Here is a 19,972-nt window from a genome sequence, read left to right on the forward strand (position 1 = left end):
AACAAAGATGTAATCGAAGTTTACATATACAACCTTAGACTTAACATGTGCTTAAAGACCTAAGGGTAATCAGAGAGAATTTCAAGATAATAACATGAAAAAAAGAGTGAAAAATCTTCAGAGGTTACTGGTCAATGGAAGAGCTTCATTCCAACAACCTGATTCAGAGTCCCAATGAAGAGACCAAGCCCAAACCTCTAGGTGGCCTAAAATTGGATTTGAATCAAAAGCAATCAAAAGAGGATGCTTCATACCCAAATCAAATGTGTAGTACTCACCAGAGAAGGGGCAGGTTTTTTTTTTTCAAAGCTCAATTTTCTCTCAATAAAGGTTGCACTGCTGTTTTCTTTTACAAAATTCAGCTTGTGAACCTCCTCCATCAACTGATTCTGCACTTCACAGATGCTTGAGGAAGACAGCTGCAAACACAAAGGTGGGTTAGATCACGTGAACAAAATGGTAAGGAGATTTGAGAGAGCAGATTTGGTTTAGTGGGCTGAATGCTAAGAGTCAGGAAATCTGACAAGTTACTGCTATTTTCTGCAGAGCCGTAGTGTGCTAAGTACAAGATGGGAAGAAAAGGTCGGTCCTTGCTTAAAGAAAGTTTGATTGCTATTAGATTTAAAAGACATACTAATTTAAGTTAAATCACCAAATAATATTCTAAACAGTGATGAAAATGAACAGCCTTGCACTTATGCTACTGAGCCACCTGCTTTCAGATGCAAATGTGCATCTCAGCAGCTATCAGAGTGGCCAATGTGCTGCAAGGCTTGGAGTAGCTTACCCCACAGCTGCGTGTTTGTGCAAGTAGGTGCTGCCACCAGGTTAAAAATTGTTGAGTATGATGAAGCTCTGTCTGTGGCAATGGGTAAGTGCTTTTGGTTTGTGCCTAACCACAAGTGTATTTGCTGATGTAAACATAAAATAGAAAAAGAAGGTAATTTTGTAGGCAGAGCCTCACAGAAAACTGCTTGACACAACAGCTTTCAAAACATAAAATCGTCAAATTACAGGGATGCAATTTCTTCATGCAGGAAAGCCTTCATTTTCCCATTAAGCATCTCAGCTCTATGTTTTGATCTTGATCTTGCTTTCTTAATTTTTCAGCTGCCCCTGACTATAACATGTTGTGTTTGGGCCTTGATGGAAAGGAATGTTCCAGAATTGCCTCACTACGGTAAGTTTCCTATACAGAGTCTTGCTCCAATCCAGGTGAGTGGATTTGGATTATTGCAGCTGTGTTTCTCAGGGGGTTCAAGTCCTCTAGGCAGAAGTACAGCAAAACTGAAACGCTGTGATTTTCACACAAATTAAGAATAATTTCTCAGCTTCATTCTTCAGGTAATGATCATAGTGCCCAGAAAGAGTAGAGTGGGCTGGAGGAACTAATGCCCTTCTGCGTAGCTCAGACCTTGGTACCTCAGACTTTGGTACCTTTGGCTACATAAGTGAACTGGTTTGAACTTTGTAAAAAAGCCAACATAGATGAAGCTATTCCTTACTGCTTAGACATGTCTGCAGGAGCTTCTGCAACATTTTTGGGTTTAAAAGCAACTTGCTTTTCACAGAAGTTATTTCATCAGATCTCCGAATTTGTTTCTCTTGCCATCATTTGTGACACTGCAGGTCTAACAGCAACAGTTCACGTGCTTTCTTAGAACTGATCTTCCTATGTTTTCTGGGCTACTCAGGGTAAATGCTAAGAAACAAAAACTAAAATGCTTGCAGCTCCCTCCTTTTTGCCTTACTGTGATGTTCTTGTTGTTATTATCAGTGTAACAGCTGGAACAGCTGCATTAGGATCATTCTCAATGGAAAGTCCAGGCCTGACAAAACTTGAGCTCAGAATTTAACTTTTACTGAGCTTGCAAGGGAAAAAAAAAAAAAAAAAACAAAAACAAACCTGACTGTGCTAAGCAGAACAAACAAAATCAGTATAGATTGTAGGTAGGCGTCCTACATAACTTTAGTCAATCAAACAGAAAGAAAAAAGAAAATAAAGGCAGACCTACACCTGTTTCTAATGTACTTACTGGAACAGGCACCGCCACAGCAGAATTTGATTGAAGTGCTGCAGACATAATATTCCTGAGGAGGGTGATGAAGCAATGCAGGCAGTTCAACACAATCTTTTTGGCTGCTCTGTTGAATACCTGAAGTTCTTCCACTAGCTGTGCATTTAGAGCCTCATAGTCTTTCTTTGCCAGGTCCAGCTCTTCTCTTGTTGACCTCTGAAGGTAACTGTTGTAGTCCAACAACTTATCATAGCGCTTCTGGATGAGCTTCTGTGGGCCTGAAAACAAGGCTTGTAGGGCTGAGAGAGGAGTCAAAACAAGCTTGTCCAGCTGAGCCATCTGGAAAGGTATAAAACAGACCTACTTGTATCAGACAGTCCTTCAGACCCAGTAACAGGTTAAGCCTGAAGGCAGCCTATCAAGCAATCTGTTAGCTACTCTTCACAAAGCATTGCTGTCAGAGGCAGCTTCAAGGGTCTAGCAGGAGTTAGAATCTCCTTCACAGCACTGCAAAAGACAGGTAATAGTTTTGCAGCATAAAGTGTCTGGTAATGGTAATGGTCCCTTGGAGCACGCAGCCTGAGGTACTGCCCTCAGCATGTTACTGCTGAGGAAAAACTGGGCAAGGATTGGTGAAGTGGTCCAATGAAACTGGGATTTCCATCACTGGAAGGCCCATGCCACTATACACTCTAGAGGCAATGGAGTCTTGTTAAATGGCAGTCTTGCAGTCTTGAATGCTATCAAAGCTTTTTTTTTTTGCACGCACACACACACACCCTGAAACAGCTGTAACTCAATTCCTGTTTAAGCAAACACAAACAATCACTTGATTTGATTAAATTATGTTATGCTTGTTGGTTTTATCTGTAGTAATCAACGAAATTAGACACCTGGTAAAAAAACAAAGTCTTTCTCAGACTTTTCCATTAGTCTCTAATTGTCTCAAGGGATTAATATTGCATGAAATAAAATTTATTGTTGTAAGTCACTTGTTCAAATACAGCACAGGCTTGTAGTGAGTGAAACTCATCATCATGTTGAAGCTCTTGGATGTCCTACGTGAATTAAGTTGTTGGGTTGAATGTGAAAATAAGAAAGCAGCTGTCCTTCTGCCCTCTGTAACACACCACAGTTGAGGATGGAGCCATCCTAGCACCAGAATTGCTTTTCCAAGGCCAAGATGATGTACACTGGCTAGATGGTTCCTACTTCTTTTCCACCTGAAAAACTGGGCTGTGTTTAGAAAACCAATTTTTGATAAATTAAGAAAACAATTTTTACAAGCTGCTGGACCTGATTTCTGGAATAAAAGAGGCTATTGTGGATTTCTGCCCTAAAATATAATGAGAGAGGAAGGTATTCATTATTGACAAATGCACAAAGGAATAAAAATACTAACCTGAGCCCATTGTTGAGATCTCCCTTGATAATACCCTTTCAGGACAACATATGAATAACGCTATGGGTTGTTCAGTGAGAAAATCAACTCATTGTGCAATGTCAGGACAAAAGCTTTTTTAAAAAACCTCGCAGATAGGATAGAGAATCCTTGTAGTCTTGGAAATCCAAGACACAGAAATAAATAGATAAAAAGTAGAAATTAACAAGGTTAATAACAATATGTATAGTTAAAAACGAATAAGATTAAGTTTTGGGGTTTTTGGCTTTTTTTTAATTACATAGACCTTCAGAATAGCTGGGTCATGAGCCAATAGGAGTTACAATTTTTTTTCTGAAAAAAAGTTTTCTGTTTCATCTGTTGTTGAATGGCTTCTTCTCTTCTTTGATGTTTTTGAATATAGGGGCATCTTCCATACTGGACACACTCACCTCTGCAATGATAGAGGGGTACTCCTCTGCACTTTATGCAGTTATTTCTGGTAAAGACATTGAAAATATCTTTCTGATTATTGATATTAATTTTTGAGATTCTTTTCAACTGCAGGGACTTCAGAGGAAATGAAATACAACATCTCACTTCCCTGTCATTATCTCAGAGGATGGGGTCTGTCAGAGATCCTTCTGTCTCTTGGCAAACTCTGCGGTTTTTGGAAAGGATCGAATGGCTGTATTTTAATCAGCACAAACCTAGAAAAGTGTAGGAAAACCTCCACCTCTGAATTTTTCCAGCCTAGGCAAATTGAAGAAGCGGCCTTCCCCGTTCTGAAGAGACATTTTAGTCTATCTTAGTAGAGCCAGGCATTAAGAGTTTACTTGGACCCTGAAAGCAAGAGACTAGTTGGAAAACTATTCCCTTTTTTATTTTTTTAATTGCTTTTTAATTCCTATGGATATATTCACATTTTTCACGGTTTCCCTGTATGAAGGATAGTAACTTACTTGAAATACAGCTGGGACTTTCACAAATCTGTGATTCCAGGAGCTAATAGTTCATGAGTGCAACAAAGATCACAAAAGTTGTTCTAAAACTGTGTGTTGGTAACAAAAGTAGCAAAGCAAAGATCTGCTGCTCTTGTCTAAAGCTTAGATGAAACACGCCAATTTAGCACAAAGATTGTAGTTTAAACCCAGGAATTTAGATTGAAAAGTTTTCTTTAGCTCTTCTAGGGAAAACACAGTGCACTTACACTGAATTTTATCTTCTTTCTTACAGAAACTGAACAAAAAAAACCATTCATCTTTCCCAATGGATTCCTATGTTTTTGCTCTTTCCTGTCTTTCCCACATAGCCCTGTTTTCTCACACGTACAGATAGCTGTGTAACAGTGGACATTGCATAAACTTACAAGGTCTTCACAGAGATTTGCAGTGTTGTTCTGTTTTTTCAAACAGTTGTTGACACTGTCATCTTTGTCTTGCAAGATTTCCTGAAGCCCAGTTATATTCTGTGCAGCCAGATGTATGGAATCCTAAATGAGAAGTTTGTAGGAAGATGAAACTGCATTATGATCTGTTTTAATATACTGCATTCACTCATGCAGATACTGCAGTAATACTGATGGAATCAGAAATATTTTCCATCTGTGACACCTGTGCAGTTGCTGTGCAGTTGCCAGCCATTGTGGGATTGTTTCCTGTAATAATATTTTCCTGTTTTGTCTATTTTCAGTGTAAACTATGTAAGAATCAAGTTGTTAATGTTCAACTGAAAAACTTATGCCCCAACCTAGTGAATGTCCCACTGGAACTTAGCTACTCCTCAGCAAGAAACCAGCTCAAGACCCATGCACCCTCAAAGGCCTCTTCTGGAGGACTAAGTAGGACTACAGCAGTGTACTTCACTTACTCTGAGTTTTAATCTTAATGAAGTGTGCATCTCTTTGGATAAGGAGTTGTCAACACCATTCCAGGCAACAACTCCTGCCGGCTGAGCTCACTGGCCTTCCCTTATTTGCTGAACTAAATGAGGTGCACTTGCAATAAGCTCTGGCCAGCTGGCTATTGGTCTTACCCACCTCCCAAACAGCCTTTGTGTCTGGTTTGGGCACACTTTGAAGGGCCTCATGCCATCTACAAAGTTGGCAATTTGTCCATGAGAGGGAAAAGTTGGTAAGTTGCAAACGAACAGACATCTTGGGAGAGGAGGATTAAAGCAAAGACATTTACAGCACTTAAGCACTTCATACACCTAATGCAAACACCCTTAACACAACCTAGCAGCAGGATCTAGGAAGGACTCTTCACATCCAGGATATGTATTTTAGGACATTTGAATTCATGTGGCTGCAACTCAGTTCTTCCATTTTTAATGAGGAGCAGTTGGTGCTTCACTGCAGCAGATGTGCCTGACCCGTATGAGAGCTTTACACAGTGACTGAAAATCCTAACTGTGCCACCAGACAGCAATTGCTTTTCTGTACTGCGCTTGTGGGTCTCTGTAGAGCCTGCTTGTGCAAAGGGGAAAATCCAGAAGTGTGGGCTTCAAAACTTCTTTGCCATGGGCTCAGTAATGCAGCAGCAGCACAGCTCATTTATTTAATATCTTGATGTAAACAGGCCTGCTTATAAATATTTTGGTGTTGCCTAACCAGTGGCATAAATGTGTGCTAAACTGGTTATGGACATAGTTTGTGGTTACAGGTTTCAAAAAAGGCCTGTACCCACCTGTAGATGTTGTGAGGAGAGCGAAATGTTCTTCGTGCACAATTTCACAGTCTTCTCTAAACTTCGAAACAACTTTTCTTCCTTATTAAAAGTTTCATCTTTCACCTAAAATAGATGTTTGCACTGTTATTTTGGCAGTCCAGAAGAGCCTGGCTAATGAAAGAAACATCCAGAGCACTGCTGAAAAAACAACAAACCTTCCCTGAACTCCTCCCTTTGCAAACAGAACGGGTCAGCCCCTAATTCTCCCAAACTCTAATTTTAATCCAAGAAAAGTCAAAGGCACGGGGCAACGTGACAGAGAATTTAACTTTTAATCCTTGTGGAAGGAGGAAGTTGCTTTATTACAAGCACACCTACGTGTGCCAACAGAACTCTTTATTTTCTGTATATTGTTGATCCATTTGAGGAAACAGGAGTGAAAATTGTAAGATATTTTTGATGTCGTGGCGTTAGTCCCCTGGGTGCTTCTTTGTGGTGCCGGAGCGCTTTCCCGCAGGCAGGCTGCAGGGGGCGCTGTTACCTCTACAGCCATGCCAGCCTCAGCCGGAGACCTCAGTCGCTGGAAATAGGTTTGTACTACTTTTTTTTTTTGTGCTAGCTGGAAAAAAAAACCCTGAAAATACGTTTATTTCAGTATTCCAGCCTAACTTTTACTTGAGGAATTTGAGAAATCTCAAGTCTCGTCTTCAGCTGTCTTGCTGTAAGGGTCACAGCATGTTTCAGAGATGTGAATTGGGAACTTAGTCTAATTAAGCAGGAGATTCTAAAATGATTCTCAGATGTTTTAAGCTTAAACAAACACAAAACAAAAACAAAAAAACAAGTTTCTAAAGAAAAAAAGATCACATCTCCCCTTAATCAAATTTAATTCCCTGTTTTCCTCTGATTTTATAGCCTTGCTGGTGTCCCATTCTGAATACAAAAATTTCCATTGTACAAACAAATGAACAGAAAAAATAAATGTGGGTAGTTTGCGTCAGAGAAAGGGGGAAACCACTGATAAAAAATAAACTAGGAAAAAATGGCACGTAGCTTGTAAAGTCACATCTAGAAAGGCAAGTGACCTTGTGTAATCAGCCATCTCATGCAGTGAGGTGCACTGGATATCATTCTCAAGGTCAGTTGTAATTGATTTTCTTTGAGATTTAGTTTTAAGCTTTCCTGAAAATGTTTATCCTGCTAGGTTTTGAATTACAACCTAGAAATTGTGAAGGAGTGTTTTATTTTTGGCTACCCAACACCCATCAGACTTATCACAGGGCTCTTTGCCTCTGGTAGTTTTGACAGTTCCAAGTCCTTACACACACCATGGCCTTTCCTAATCCGAAGCAGTGCTCATCTTCCTCGTGTGTTCGGAACCTGAATGGTACACTGCAGAGCAAGACAGACTGGACACGTTCTCAGCACCGACAATGACTATTGCCAGTCTGCCCACAAAGCATTGAACTCAGGATCAGTTTTACAAAACTACCAGTCACTTCCTCTCTGGTGAAGATCAGAAGTTTGAGAAACTCTTAGATAATAAAGGAAAAGGTGGAGAACACATTACATTGTTTTCTATTTCAATCACAGAGATCTTTCCTGTCTTCTGTGACAGTCAGAAAAAGACTTTATAAAAAATGCAGAAAAAAAGCAACACCACAAACTCCATTTCCAACCTGTTTTTAAAAATGCCCAGTGCAAAAGCAGAACTGAAGCTGCCAATGCAAATCAGCAGTTGGATGAGTAAGTACCTGAGGTTCTCCCCCCGTCAGTAATTTCAGGTGACTGGTGACCCTCTTGGATTTCTTGCTAATGGAGTGGATATTCAGTCGGGAAAACTTTTCTTTAAGGGTTTCATCATCATCATTCTTCTTATACTTCAGCACTGCAGAGAGAGAATTTCATGACACTAATAATCTGTATTTGCAGGGCTTTTCACAGGGACAGGCACACAAATATGAAACCATTTGAAAGCAGACACTTTGATGTCACCTGCTGTAATCTTGTGTGAAAACGCTTGAGATGATGAAAAACCCGTTATCAACACTAGCCTTGGGAAGAATGAAGTTAGGGCTTCAATGTGGCAAGTCTATAAGAAGTATTGCTATTACTGCATCTTAATTATGTTGCAGTGTTTGCAACTGCATTAGGGACAATGAACAAGGATGAATTCTTTCATCATTTTTGTATTTCTGGAGTTACCAGTCAGATAACGTAGCTGGATGAGGACAGGTGACATTAAGGCATCTGTTACCTTCTTAAAACCCAGTGTATCACACAGCTCGGCTAGCAGCAGCCAAAGCTGTTGTAGCGATATGACTGGAGTTGAAACCTGTCTTATAATTGCCAGCCCAAACCTAAAAAGACAGAACTTACTGTGCCTTTTTCTTACCTAAGTCTTTCCTCCTTTTAAGTTCATTGATGTTCACATTAATGTTTTTCATAGCAAAAAGGGCATCTTGTAGCACCTTGTGGTCAGGGTGAGAAGCAGGAGTTGAATTCAAGAGTTCACAGAGTAACAAGGGATATTTCATCACCCGTTGCACTGGTTTGATCATCAGGGATCCCATGTCCGTGAGATTTGGCTTTCCTCTATAATTTATACAAAAAAAATTGTCACATAAGGAGAAACTCCTTGAAGACAAAAACTTATTATTTCTGTCTAGTCATTTAGACATGCTGCCTTTTATATCCTTCAGTTGAACGTTCAGCTACAGAAAACATCAAAACCAGAGCAGTGCTTTGCACTGAGTCATAGTCACTTAAGTACAATTACCCCTCAAGTAAAAAAATAAGCTACATCTGTCAGGGAACAAGGGCCGTTGTAAACGAAACCCTCCTCTCGCCCCCTCAATGAAAAATACATACCAGGTCTGAGTTTTCTGTGTTTTCAGCAACCCTCTAGACTATTGCTTAGGCATTACCTCTGAAACTGTCCCACTCAGTCTTGAGGGTGCATGCGGTACAACTTACACACCACAAACACCCAGGAAGGGAGATGGTAGGTGGAAGAACAAATAACAGGAAGTTTGAGAAACTGTCTGAGTGAGGCTATTACATCCTCCTCCGGCCCCTCAGGCTTAAAATTGCAACATCTCTCTGCTGCAAGTAAATGGGACGCCCGTTCATGGTCAGGGCTGCATCCCTTCTCACACCACCTCCCAGCTCGACACAGCCACCCTCAAGTTTTACTGTCTTCCACCTGTGCTTTTTCTTTGCTGTCTGCCAGTGGGTTATTTCTAAGGATACCTGAGCTTCCAAAGGTGCCAGATCTGGCCTGGAGAAATGCTGAACATACAGGATGTTCACCCAGGCTTGATCCAACCTGCTGGAAGTCACTTTACATGGAGGCAGAGCAGGCAGCTGCCTAGGGTGGCAGAATGAGGGTAGGAAAGTCACAGCTTCCAGCACTGGCCCAGGGATGCTCTGTGGCTCCAGGTTCGAGCCCCACTGGCTTGGTGGGGGCAGCGGAGCAGCTTCCCCAGGCACCCAAACGGCTCAGCCCATCCAGGCCACCCGAGCTCTCCGGCCCCCATGCAAGGCAGTTACCAGCCAGCTGAATCCATGCTCCGCTCTGAACAAAAGCTTTGCTCACGCTCTCTAGGCTTGAAGGGGGAGAGGCTGTGCACTTTGAAGGCTGTCACAACAGCCTGGAAGAAAACAGGGAAGGGCAGGACGGAGCCACATGTGCCTTCATTACCATCCACACGGCTGGTAGAAACACGGGGTCTCCCCGGGTTAGGTAACACCAGGTGACCAAGCCTGAGGGCCAGGGCCAGCTGCTAGTGAGGCTCCAGCAGCGGGACAGACATGTCCCTTGTCTCCCCTTGTTACAGCACACTCCTGAGCAGTCCAGACAGTGATCTAGCACCAGCGCTGGCACAAACCACCTGCAACTCACGGACCTCCCCTTTGAAACTGAGCATGAGCTGTCGGTAACAGTGTGAAGGGCAGTAAAACAGAGCAAGCTTCCCATTTGCATGCCCGAAAAGGCTGCTTTGGAGGGAAAAAATGTTGCTTGATGTGAACCATGCAAGAGTTAATGCTAGGCAAAGAAGGATTTCTGCATATGGAAAGATGGAATAACAAACGCAATGTAGAAGGAAAGTACAAAAAACAGGGAACAGCCACTTGGTTTTGCAGGCTGACATCTATTGTTTTGTGCAGCAGGAAGAGTAAAAGAGAAAAATAAAAAAGCTTTCATTCCCACTTTTATATGTATAAAAAGTACAAGAGCCAATCCTTACTGCTGACTAATTAACAATTTGAATGCCTTTGAGAAGAGACATCTGCATATTTAAACCATCTCTCTCACACAGGCATTATCTGTAAAAAAGTTCTGCACGAAAAAAAATTAACAGTAGATGCCTTTTAAGGCTTCTTGATGTCCCCAAACCTTCTCATCATTTCAATCCCCCTCATTTTCCCTGTATCCTACATTAAATAGAGAGCTATTTTCCCTTTTTTCAGCTTCTGGCAGCAATAATGAAAAAAAAAATCTTAAATTGTTATTGTTTTCTCTGAAAAGCCCCATGAATGCAAATCTATAAAGCTGCCTCATGAATGGAAAAATCTTCAAGTGTCTTCTCTTTATATAGTTGCACTTTGGACAGCTGCCCAAGTGATAAACAGCCCTCTGTTCGCATATCTGCATGACACAGTCTTGCAATATGGTTTGAGAGATAGTAGGTTTGTTATAAGATAATGACTCCCTGGGGCACGAAATGCCACAAAGTTCAACTCATCTAATTCTCCCCAGCAAGATTAGCTGATGATAGCCACTCTCCCTGGACGAGTCCCATTTGCAGTGTGCCCCATTAGGATGCACCTGGGCACCGGGGCAGGACACAGCCCTGCCACGCAACCGAAACAGGCGAGTAATGGCTTGTGACATCTATTGTGCAGAAAATTAAGTTGATAATTCATTTGTGATGCTCCTTCAGCCTTCCCCCCATGTTATTGTGAGTTTAGCAAGTATTCTAGGTCACATGTAGCTGTACTAATCTCATTGCAAATTAGCACTGTAGCTCTGCAGTAAATGCAGCTGGCTTAACTGCAGTGAGCTTTACAACATACCCTCCTTCCTCCTTCCCTCCTCAAAACAAAGTCACAAATGCAGAAGGATTCCCACCTGTTTAAAACACACAGGGTGGTGAGCTATGCAAAGATAGGCGATTCAGGATCTCGTTTCACTCGCTGTCATTACCCAGCAGCTGGGTCCAGTGCCAAACACAATAGCCGATGTGGTACCGCAGGGCTGAGGCTGGTGTCAACACTCAGCTTGGTGGTTTTGAAATGGTGTGTGGGCACCACAGGCTGCAGCATGGCTTAAATTCTCGGGCTTCGTGGTTTACTGTGCGTGAGTTCATTTTAGTACAAGGCATGTAGGGCAGATAATTCACTGCGCTGTAAGGCTCTCGGGCAAACCCAGGGAATTCACTGAGGCTGCACAGTTGTTAAGCCAAGCAGAATGTAACCTGTTGAGCTGCTAGCAAAGGACAGCCCTGTCTGGTATTCATGTAATTGTTTTCCTGATCGTGGCTGAATGAAAAGCAGTCTGGGAGCAGCAACCTCACAGACCATTGAGGGTGAGTTACACTGTATTTTCCAGTTCAACATGAACCAGATTTTTGGGTGCAGTCCTGGCCGAGGGCTGCCGAGGCTCTGCAACGTCTAAGCTGAGTTGCAGGTGATGGCATTTCTGAGTGCTCTGCTGGTCAGCAGGGAAGGTGAACACCATCACACTGTGCAAGCAGCCAAGCTCAGGGAGGGTCCCACAGCTAAGCCTGGCTCATCGCGCTCTGCACAGCTTTATAAAAGCCAGTTTAAACTCAGAAAGTTAGTTGTATCCTACACTCCACTGGAAGCCATTTGAAGGAGGAAAGTAGGCGTTCATTTCTGATCGGGATACACAAGGCAGGGCAGCCAGTCTTGTGCTATTTCCACACGTGTTGCTTTCTCACATGATGTTATTGTGACTCTCTAGATATTTTGTTCCTCTTGAAGCCCTATTCCCTGGGAGACAGGAGTATACAAGAATGTCCCTTACCAAAACAAAATGCAGAAAAACTATTTCCTATCATAGTCTAAAACTTGAAAACCCCAACTGCAGAATTCCAACGTGGAAACCCTTCAAAGTGTATTTTACACAGATTTTACTTACGATGTGTGACTGACTGATTAACAGATTCTCTGGCTTTACAGATGTTCCTCTCCTACCCACACAGAGCACACTGGCTCCCCTTTTCTCTCTTAACATTTCTGTCTGGAGTTGTAATTATTTTCTTCAGTTCAGCTAACCCCTCCTCTGACCTCTCCCTACAGGTAACTTCAAGAGATGCTGTATTTCAATGATCCCAGCCTGCTGGATGTCCAGAAGCTGCAGCTGTGGTAAACACTCCTTTACAGCTTTTCAAAGATGTCACATTTGGCACAGAAATCCTTTAGCCACAAGTTTTCAGTGTCTGGGTGAGTATTCTAGCAAAGTGTTGCAATGAGTTTGTTCTTTTCTCACGTTCTTCCAGCCACTGTCAGAGGGAATATCCTAAGGTGGACTTTTCATATAGGGCTACCGAAAGGGGCATCACCTCAGAAACAGCTTTACCTGTGAACCTGACATATTCTAGCAGGTCTACAGATGCCTCTGCAAGATGATTTCAGAGTGTCTGGGTTTTGAATATGCCATTGACATGCACTCCTGCAGACCTCAGAGCTCTCTAAGCACATTTATGAGACAGGGAAGTGATAATAAAGGGGTCTGAATCAATTAGTAACCAAATTAAGTAGCTTCATAAACCATAAGTTTTGAAAGATACGGCAGGCTAGTACAGTGGTAATTATAAAACTAGATAGGCTTAGGAAAATTAAAACTGAGAGTCTTTATCACATATGTCCTGGAAAAATCTATGGGTTACACTGACACAAAAGGCTTGTGTTCTTAAAATTGCCACATCTACAGTTTTAAGCATACTGAAGATAAATTATAGATATTTTAAAGATTATTTTACGTGTAGGAAAGGCTTCTAGTACTTACTCTTCCTCATATATCTTTCTGAAAAAGAGAAGAAAACAAAACATATATTAGATTCCTCCTAAAAGAATTTATACAGATCGAGGGCCAGATTCTCAGATACACTTCAGTGACACAGAGCAGCCATAACTGGCCAGTTAGCTTAGGTTTATGGCTGCTATGTGTCAGCAGAACTGCACAAAACAACCAGAGGGTACTGGTGAATCTGGCCCTGTATCTTTTTGTAAGGACAGCCCCAAATGAGAAAGGATTGTCAGAAACCTGGCTTTGGCTATGACACCCAGTCTTATCCTAACAGTGTTAGAGAAGGAAGTTTGGGTCACTGTGCCAACAACGGTAAATAACATCAAGTCTTTAATACAAAAAGTAACATTAAACATATCATTATTACACTTTACATACATTCCTGTCTACTCCCTTTAAATAGAAGTGTACTTCTGAATGAGAAATAATATATTTCAGCCTTTTCAGATACAGAATCAAAGAAGCTGTTAGGTTTTTTGTCATGTCAACTGAAACCTCTTCAGAGGAGGATGGTGTTTGATACATATACTGAAAGCAGCAGGAACGTACAATTGTAGTTTGGAAACATGCAAACATGTGCATAGAATATTTTCCTTATGGTATGAATTCACTCAAATGCAAGAGAACAAAAATGTTGCTCAGTCTCTGTGTTAGGTTTTCCTGACATCATGTTGTCAGCCACTGCTTTTTGACTGCCTGAACTTTTATCTCCTTGCCCACCGGTGCCTAACTGAGCATCTGGAAGCTGGTGCTTTCATAGCTTCTGCACTGTCAGCACTTGGCGTGCTTATAATGTCCCTCTGCCCCTGTAATAGTTGACCAAGCAACTTCAGGCTGAAAGCAGAGCAGGTAGTTGCCAGCATCCTTTCATTTTTACCAGCTGCATTTCTTTGGCTAAGCTAGTAAACAACATCCCCCGTTTGCATAATCACTGCTGTAACAGTGGACTCTACAGAATCTGGATTTGCACATGTCTCCAAGGCAGACACCTACATTTTGGGATGGAATTTTTCCTCTTCAGTCAACAGGAGGAATAGGAATCTCAGCATGGCTAATTAAATCTGATTTGTCTGTAAAGATGTGCAGAGTGCCACTCTCAAATTGCTTCTGATATAGAACTTGTTTTTCACATGGCAGATATTACTCAGCTGAGAAACAGAAGCCCCTAGTAATGTTAGGCCATTATAATTTATTTTTTTAAAATGGAAAAATATTGTTTCCAAGAAAAAAGAATTATTTAAGACATAAACATTTTTCAGAATAGTCACCAGCCCCTGCACTTCTTATGTCTTCACAATGGAAAACAGCCTATAACTTATTTCGTAAAAATGCTGCATAATTTTCTTCCTAGGGCAAGTATTCTCTAGTCAGTAGTAACAGATTTAGGTGCCCACAGCTCTGTATTTGGGTGTGCACTTTCAGGTCTTACTAGTTGAATTGGCTGCAGTGTTTAGGCACTGGGGAAAAGCACAGCATAGTATACATGCACCAGTGCATTTTTTTGTCGGTTCCTGTTTAAAGTCTAAACAGGAAAGAACAAGACAAAACATGGCTTCATTGTGAGGAAGGCCTGGTCACTTCCTGCTAGCAAAGGCTACAATGGCCCAACACAAAATATCCTTCACAAATCCCAGCTGTGATGTTGGAACAGGAGCTCCTCTTGCCGGCTCTAGAACTCAAGTAGCAGCATCCACACTAGCATGTATGTGGACACTATCTTTATTTCCTTCCATGTCCCCTTGCCTCAGCAGCAGGGATTAATGAATGACAGTAGTGGCTTCTCTTGATTAGCCAGAAGAGAATATTGTAGGCATCAGCAACTAAAACACCCCCTTAGGGGAGATACCTGGCCATCCCTTAGCCTGAAAGCCTGAGTTGATATGAATATCTATTTCTTTAACTTCTCACGTAGCTAAAACCTAAGTACCTTGCACATATACTTTGTTATGTATTTAATAACTGGACATGTTTCACAAAATAAGCCTTATTTTCGACATAATCTGTCTTCAAGGTGAACATTTTTCTTTTAAGGTTGTTAATATTTTCCTCCACCACTCCTTCCAGATTTCACTTGGACATACTTCTCCTACGTCTTAACACACCTCTGCAGACCGATCACTAACTGGGGTGTTGTTGAAATACCAGTTGTTGATGTACGCTGCATTATTTGTGACAGCTTTACATCTCTCCTACAAGCATGTAGCATGGGCCTTTCCTGGAGCTGGAGCTAGACCTCTGATCTGAAAGACCATGGTGCGTTCCCTCATGACAGCTCTGTGTGACGGTGCTTTTGGAAAGTGCAGGGGCAAGGGGATCCATCGAGTGGATGAGCTGGTTCCTGCGACTGGCTGCAGGAGGAAGCTACACTGGAGGAAAGATGGATCCATTATTCTGTGGTACCCCCAGTTCTTGACACACTTCCCTGAGGGGCTGGCACTGGAGCTGACGGCACATAGCACCTTCCAGTGGTGGGACCTGGCAGCTTGCTCCAACACTGATCGGTCTCAAATACTCCCATCATGAGGTGTCCAGCACCCACAGCCACTCCAGGTCCCTGGGGCGGTGCAACAGGGACCCAGAAACACCAGTGCATGTGAATAGCTCTGTTACAGGCTATTTTAATTCAGGCAATAGATTTGCTGAAAACAGGAGCAGCAAGTTTCCTGGGAGCTGGGCAAGGTGTTCCCAGTAGCCCATGATATGATGCAGCATTTTATTTCCAGTATGGGGCACTGAAGCTAAGGGAAGAACAACTTTCCGTGTACTATTTTTGGCCATCTTAGAAAGAACTCTAATCACGGCCCCTGGCTTGTCATCTTTTCATGAAAGCAGCATAAGCCAGAGCTTCCAGCAAGCCTCATAAAACTCTGGATTTACAGGGGACCTTTCATCTACATCCATTTAAAATGTTCCCTGCCAGGCAACTGACTATGGACAGAAATCATCATTTGAAAAGATCTTACTTTAAGGACTGTACACAGTCTCTTAAATGCTGCTTCAGTTCTTCATCCTTTTCATAGGATTCCAGCATGGTGTGTGCATCATCATGGCGATAGCAATAGATTTTATATGTGTTTTCTAGCGGGCCTTTAATCTGCAAGAACACTTCCCCTGTTAAGGAGAAAAACAAAGCGTGTCAAGCCAGACAACAGCATCTCAGAAGGAGTTTTATTATTCCACCACATTAGCCGTGAGCTAAAAAGGCTGGCTTCCACTTTACTTCCCTTAGAAATGATCTTGCGTGTTTATGTGCATTATTTATTACATGTATTTCTCAGCTGCTCATCTTTGTCATAGCCAGGCACCATTATATCAGTGTTAACGCACAAAAAATCCCTCAGGAAAAGGCACGAGATCTCTACCCCTTGTACCCCTTCATACACAACCCCCTAATTCACTGCTCCAGCTTAATGCTCCTTCGGTGGAAACCACACAGGAGAGCTTAACTGTTAAGAGGAGACCGTTTTTGTGGTGTGGGCTGGCAGGAGGGATGAATGTAAGCCTGTTAATTTTCCTTTTGACTTTTTTTTTTTTCAACTAAATATGAACTTAAATGGGTTATAACAGGAATAATGAGTCCCATTAGCCATTTCACTTTTATCTGTTTTGCAAAATCCTGAAATGGCAATTGTTATGACCTAGAATAGAGATTTTTTCTTCACATGACAAAGGAACAGCCTCCATCCCTCCCCTAATTAAATAAAACCTCCATGGATTACAGCCATTTTTATAGAGTGTCTAGGCTTATATACAACTGATGGGGGAAAACATTTCCATTTCCAGTCCTTCACCCCACCATTTTCCCCCAACAGCTGAGAATTTTAGAGGCACTGGAATAGTCCTGCACCCGCTTCATTCTGGTGCCTAATTCAGCCTAAAACTCCTGTGTCAGTCTGTGCGTATGTAAGAAATGTTAGCCAAGTGGTGAAAGCATGCTTCATCTCTTCTGCCGAGAGATTCATTCGGTTCTTACACCCTTACGGAGCAGCGACCTGATCAGCTTGGAAATGCAGATGATAAACAACAGCAATGGTGAAAACTCCTGTCTCAGGCATGTACTGAAAATTACATCTATGCAGCCATCAGTGCAATGTTTTATAAGCATTCCTGTTGAGTTATAGCAATGATTATTAAAGTTAAAAGCCGAACACCACATTAATTGGGAGCTCTCTATTCATTCACAGAGTGAGCACCAAGCTGCCAGGCATCCTGTGTGTTTCACCCTGACCAGAGTGGGCTGTTTCATAATACATTGCATTGAACTGCTTCATCTTAAAGTGAAAAATGATTCAGTTACCACAGTAACACAGCTCTGGGTTTCTTCTCCTGGCAGCGAAGGTTAACTGGGCTGTCTAACGCATGTTGGTTTCAAGGTGCAAATAAGGGAACAACAGCGATGGAGTAAGACCACACGAGTTACCATTTTAGTTACTGTAAGACCACAGTCAGAGAAGCACAACCATCTTACAGTTAATGCTTTTTAGCTGTCTGTCTTCTCTGTCTTGTGTTTAACGCTACTGCTGATGGCTACCAATGCACATTGCATCCTGACTTTCCCATAAACTCTCTGTATGTGCCTTTAAAAGCCAGCAGCGTAAGGGGAAACTTTAACAAGCTTTCTCTTAATCCTGTTCCCTTGGTGCCTGATTCTCAAGGGTGCTGAGCTCTCACAGTTTTCACTTTTAGCAGAACTCCAAGTGCTTAGCACGGCCTCTACTATGCTAAGCCCTCAAGTGAGGTTACCTTTTCAGTAGCAAAAATGTAAACTGTAGGCTTACAGTTCATTTCAGAGGCTGGAAATTATCATTCTCTTCTCCAGAATGAAAGAGATAAGCAAGATCTATTCCCTGATGTATTGTGTCACAATGACGGATACTTTCATTGATGCTCAATGATGAGAAAAATTATGTGCTGATTTCATGGATAGGGCCTTTTAAAAGCAGATGGATTTCTTCAGCCTAAAGCTGTACTTGGTTCTGAGCCATATGGACCGAATCAGAGGAGCTGTGGGCATATCACTGTGGGAGCTTGCTTTATGGACCAAAACCACGTTGTATTTGGGCACAGCTTTAAAAATACAGTCTTTTGTGCACTCTGACAGATGCCAATCTGCCTGATGCCTCTTCTTAAGTGTGGTGGTCATCAGTCTCAAGGAGACAATCCTAGGAGGAAGGCTTGAGCAGCAGAAACAGTTTCTCCCTGTGGCTTTCAGTGGTGCTTCCCGTGTGGACAGCAGTGGGAGGGGGAGGAAGAAGGGGTCGAAATAGCTAAAGCCGGGGTAAGGTTACTAAGTCTTCATATTCCTCCATGTACAGTATCCAGAACAGAGAAGAGAAAAAATACAGGAGAGAAATAGACAAGGTATTTAACCTCAGTGGCATTTAGCATCAGAAGACCAAGCACCACAGGAGGTACGTCTACATTAGCATTTTAGCTGAGTTTAGGACAGGGCTTTTGAAGCCAGTCTCAGTAGTCTCAAAGCATTTCACATGCCTTGGCTGTGTGGTGGAGCAGTGACAGATATACAAACTAGGTCCCTTTGAGGATGGTAATTACCAGAAGACACACTCTCAGAGCACATCTTACGCAGTGCAACCATAAAGGGCATCTCTCAGTCCACAGGAGCAGACTACAGCCAGTCTGAAGTAAGACCTCTTGAAATGGTACCAGGTCGTTAGCAGCAAGTGTTTCACTCTAAACGTCTGCTCCTATTGGACATTACTACTCGTCAATGTGGACATAGCATAAAGTGTGGAGAACATAGACTAAAATAAGACATGAATACGAACAACCATATTGTTTTGGTTGCAAACCAGTGAATTAGCAGTTCTCCTCAACCTCACCATGACTGGGTTGCCTTCCAAAGTAAGATATTTCAATGAAAGGTGTTTAAATACCATAAACATGATAGAGTATGATGGGTGTGTTAAACATTCCCAGCCTGCTTTTTTCTATAGACCGGCTTTGACAACTTTTACACTGATTATGAAGATCCTGAAAACAAAACTATCACTTTGATGTACGTTTAGAGGATGACTAACTTATTGCTTATAGTGATGCAATTATTCTCCCTGCTTTTGCCTGAGCCTTTGGAAGAATGTCTCACACCTTATTTGTCATCTTTCTCCCTGCCAGCAGTTAGCCAACTCTGTGATCCACAATCTCGTACGTTTTCATGGTTCTTTGTCTGATTCTGCAGAAATATACCCTACTAGATGGATGAAATTGTGTCTTTACTTCTGGATATGGCAGGGAACTAAAAGGATGATTGTCTTGGCTGTGAGAAAGGCACTTCCTGCTAGAATAGAACATTGCTTATTAAGGGTATGACTCATGATGATGCACTTTTATTGAAATATCGCCAAACAACACAGTCACATCAAACTGTGTTAAGCTGTTGCCTTGGCAAACCAGACTGAGACATACCAGGATTAATACTTTTCCCAAGCCTCATATGTTTGAATATCATGTTTCTTAGTCTAACAGCAACTGGTAAGTTTTTACCCCATTATTTGTGAAAAGAGGGATCCTTTTCTGTAACATTACCTGTGGTATGTGGCCAGTTTAGGGAGGAAAGAACCTCTCTGTCCTCTGAGAATCATTTGCACTGAAGCAAATTGAGACTTCTCACCTTATCCCTTAAGGTGGATTACCTACTACCTCTGCACTGAAGAGGCAGTTATGAGAGAGCTGATGACTAGTAACTTCTTAAATCTCTCAAGCTATGCCAGGATGTCAAGTGAATAGATCACAGCCTTAACATTCACGGCCTGATCTGCAGAAAATGTCACTGCTGTGACATATCCAGGGTCAACCTGTTTGCTGAAAATACCCATGATCCCTACAG

The 19,972-nt window shown here is 42.0% G+C and overlaps 1 protein-coding gene and 1 long non-coding RNA gene across 2 annotated transcripts in view; one reads left to right on the forward strand and one right to left on the reverse strand.

Annotated features, from left to right (window-relative positions):
- The window catches only part of ARHGEF38 (Rho guanine nucleotide exchange factor 38), a 39,848-nt gene that overhangs the window by 6,133 nt on the left and 13,743 nt on the right, over positions 1–19,972 (reverse strand). The window contains exons 4-11 of the mRNA XM_040598297.1: positions 16,089–16,236; positions 13,105–13,122; positions 8,464–8,663; positions 7,823–7,956; positions 6,087–6,191; positions 4,769–4,891; positions 2,037–2,357; positions 279–419 (exon numbers count right to left, since the gene is read on the reverse strand). Of these exons, the coding sequence (XP_040454231.1) occupies positions 279–419; positions 2,037–2,357; positions 4,769–4,891; positions 6,087–6,191; positions 7,823–7,956; positions 8,464–8,663; positions 13,105–13,122; positions 16,089–16,236 (1,190 nt within the window). The remainder of the gene's footprint in view (positions 1–278; positions 420–2,036; positions 2,358–4,768; positions 4,892–6,086; positions 6,192–7,822; positions 7,957–8,463; positions 8,664–13,104; positions 13,123–16,088; positions 16,237–19,972) is intronic.
- On the forward strand, positions 319–16,095 carry LOC121090145. The gene is made up of 4 exons (XR_005828463.1): positions 319–433; positions 1,111–1,180; positions 12,396–12,539; positions 15,190–16,095. It is a non-coding gene; the product is annotated as an uncharacterized LOC121090145 (long non-coding RNA).

Source organism: Falco naumanni, chromosome 1, assembly GCF_017639655.2.
Source record: "Falco naumanni isolate bFalNau1 chromosome 1, bFalNau1.pat, whole genome shotgun sequence".
Taxonomy (NCBI): domain Eukaryota; kingdom Metazoa; phylum Chordata; class Aves; order Falconiformes; family Falconidae; genus Falco; species Falco naumanni.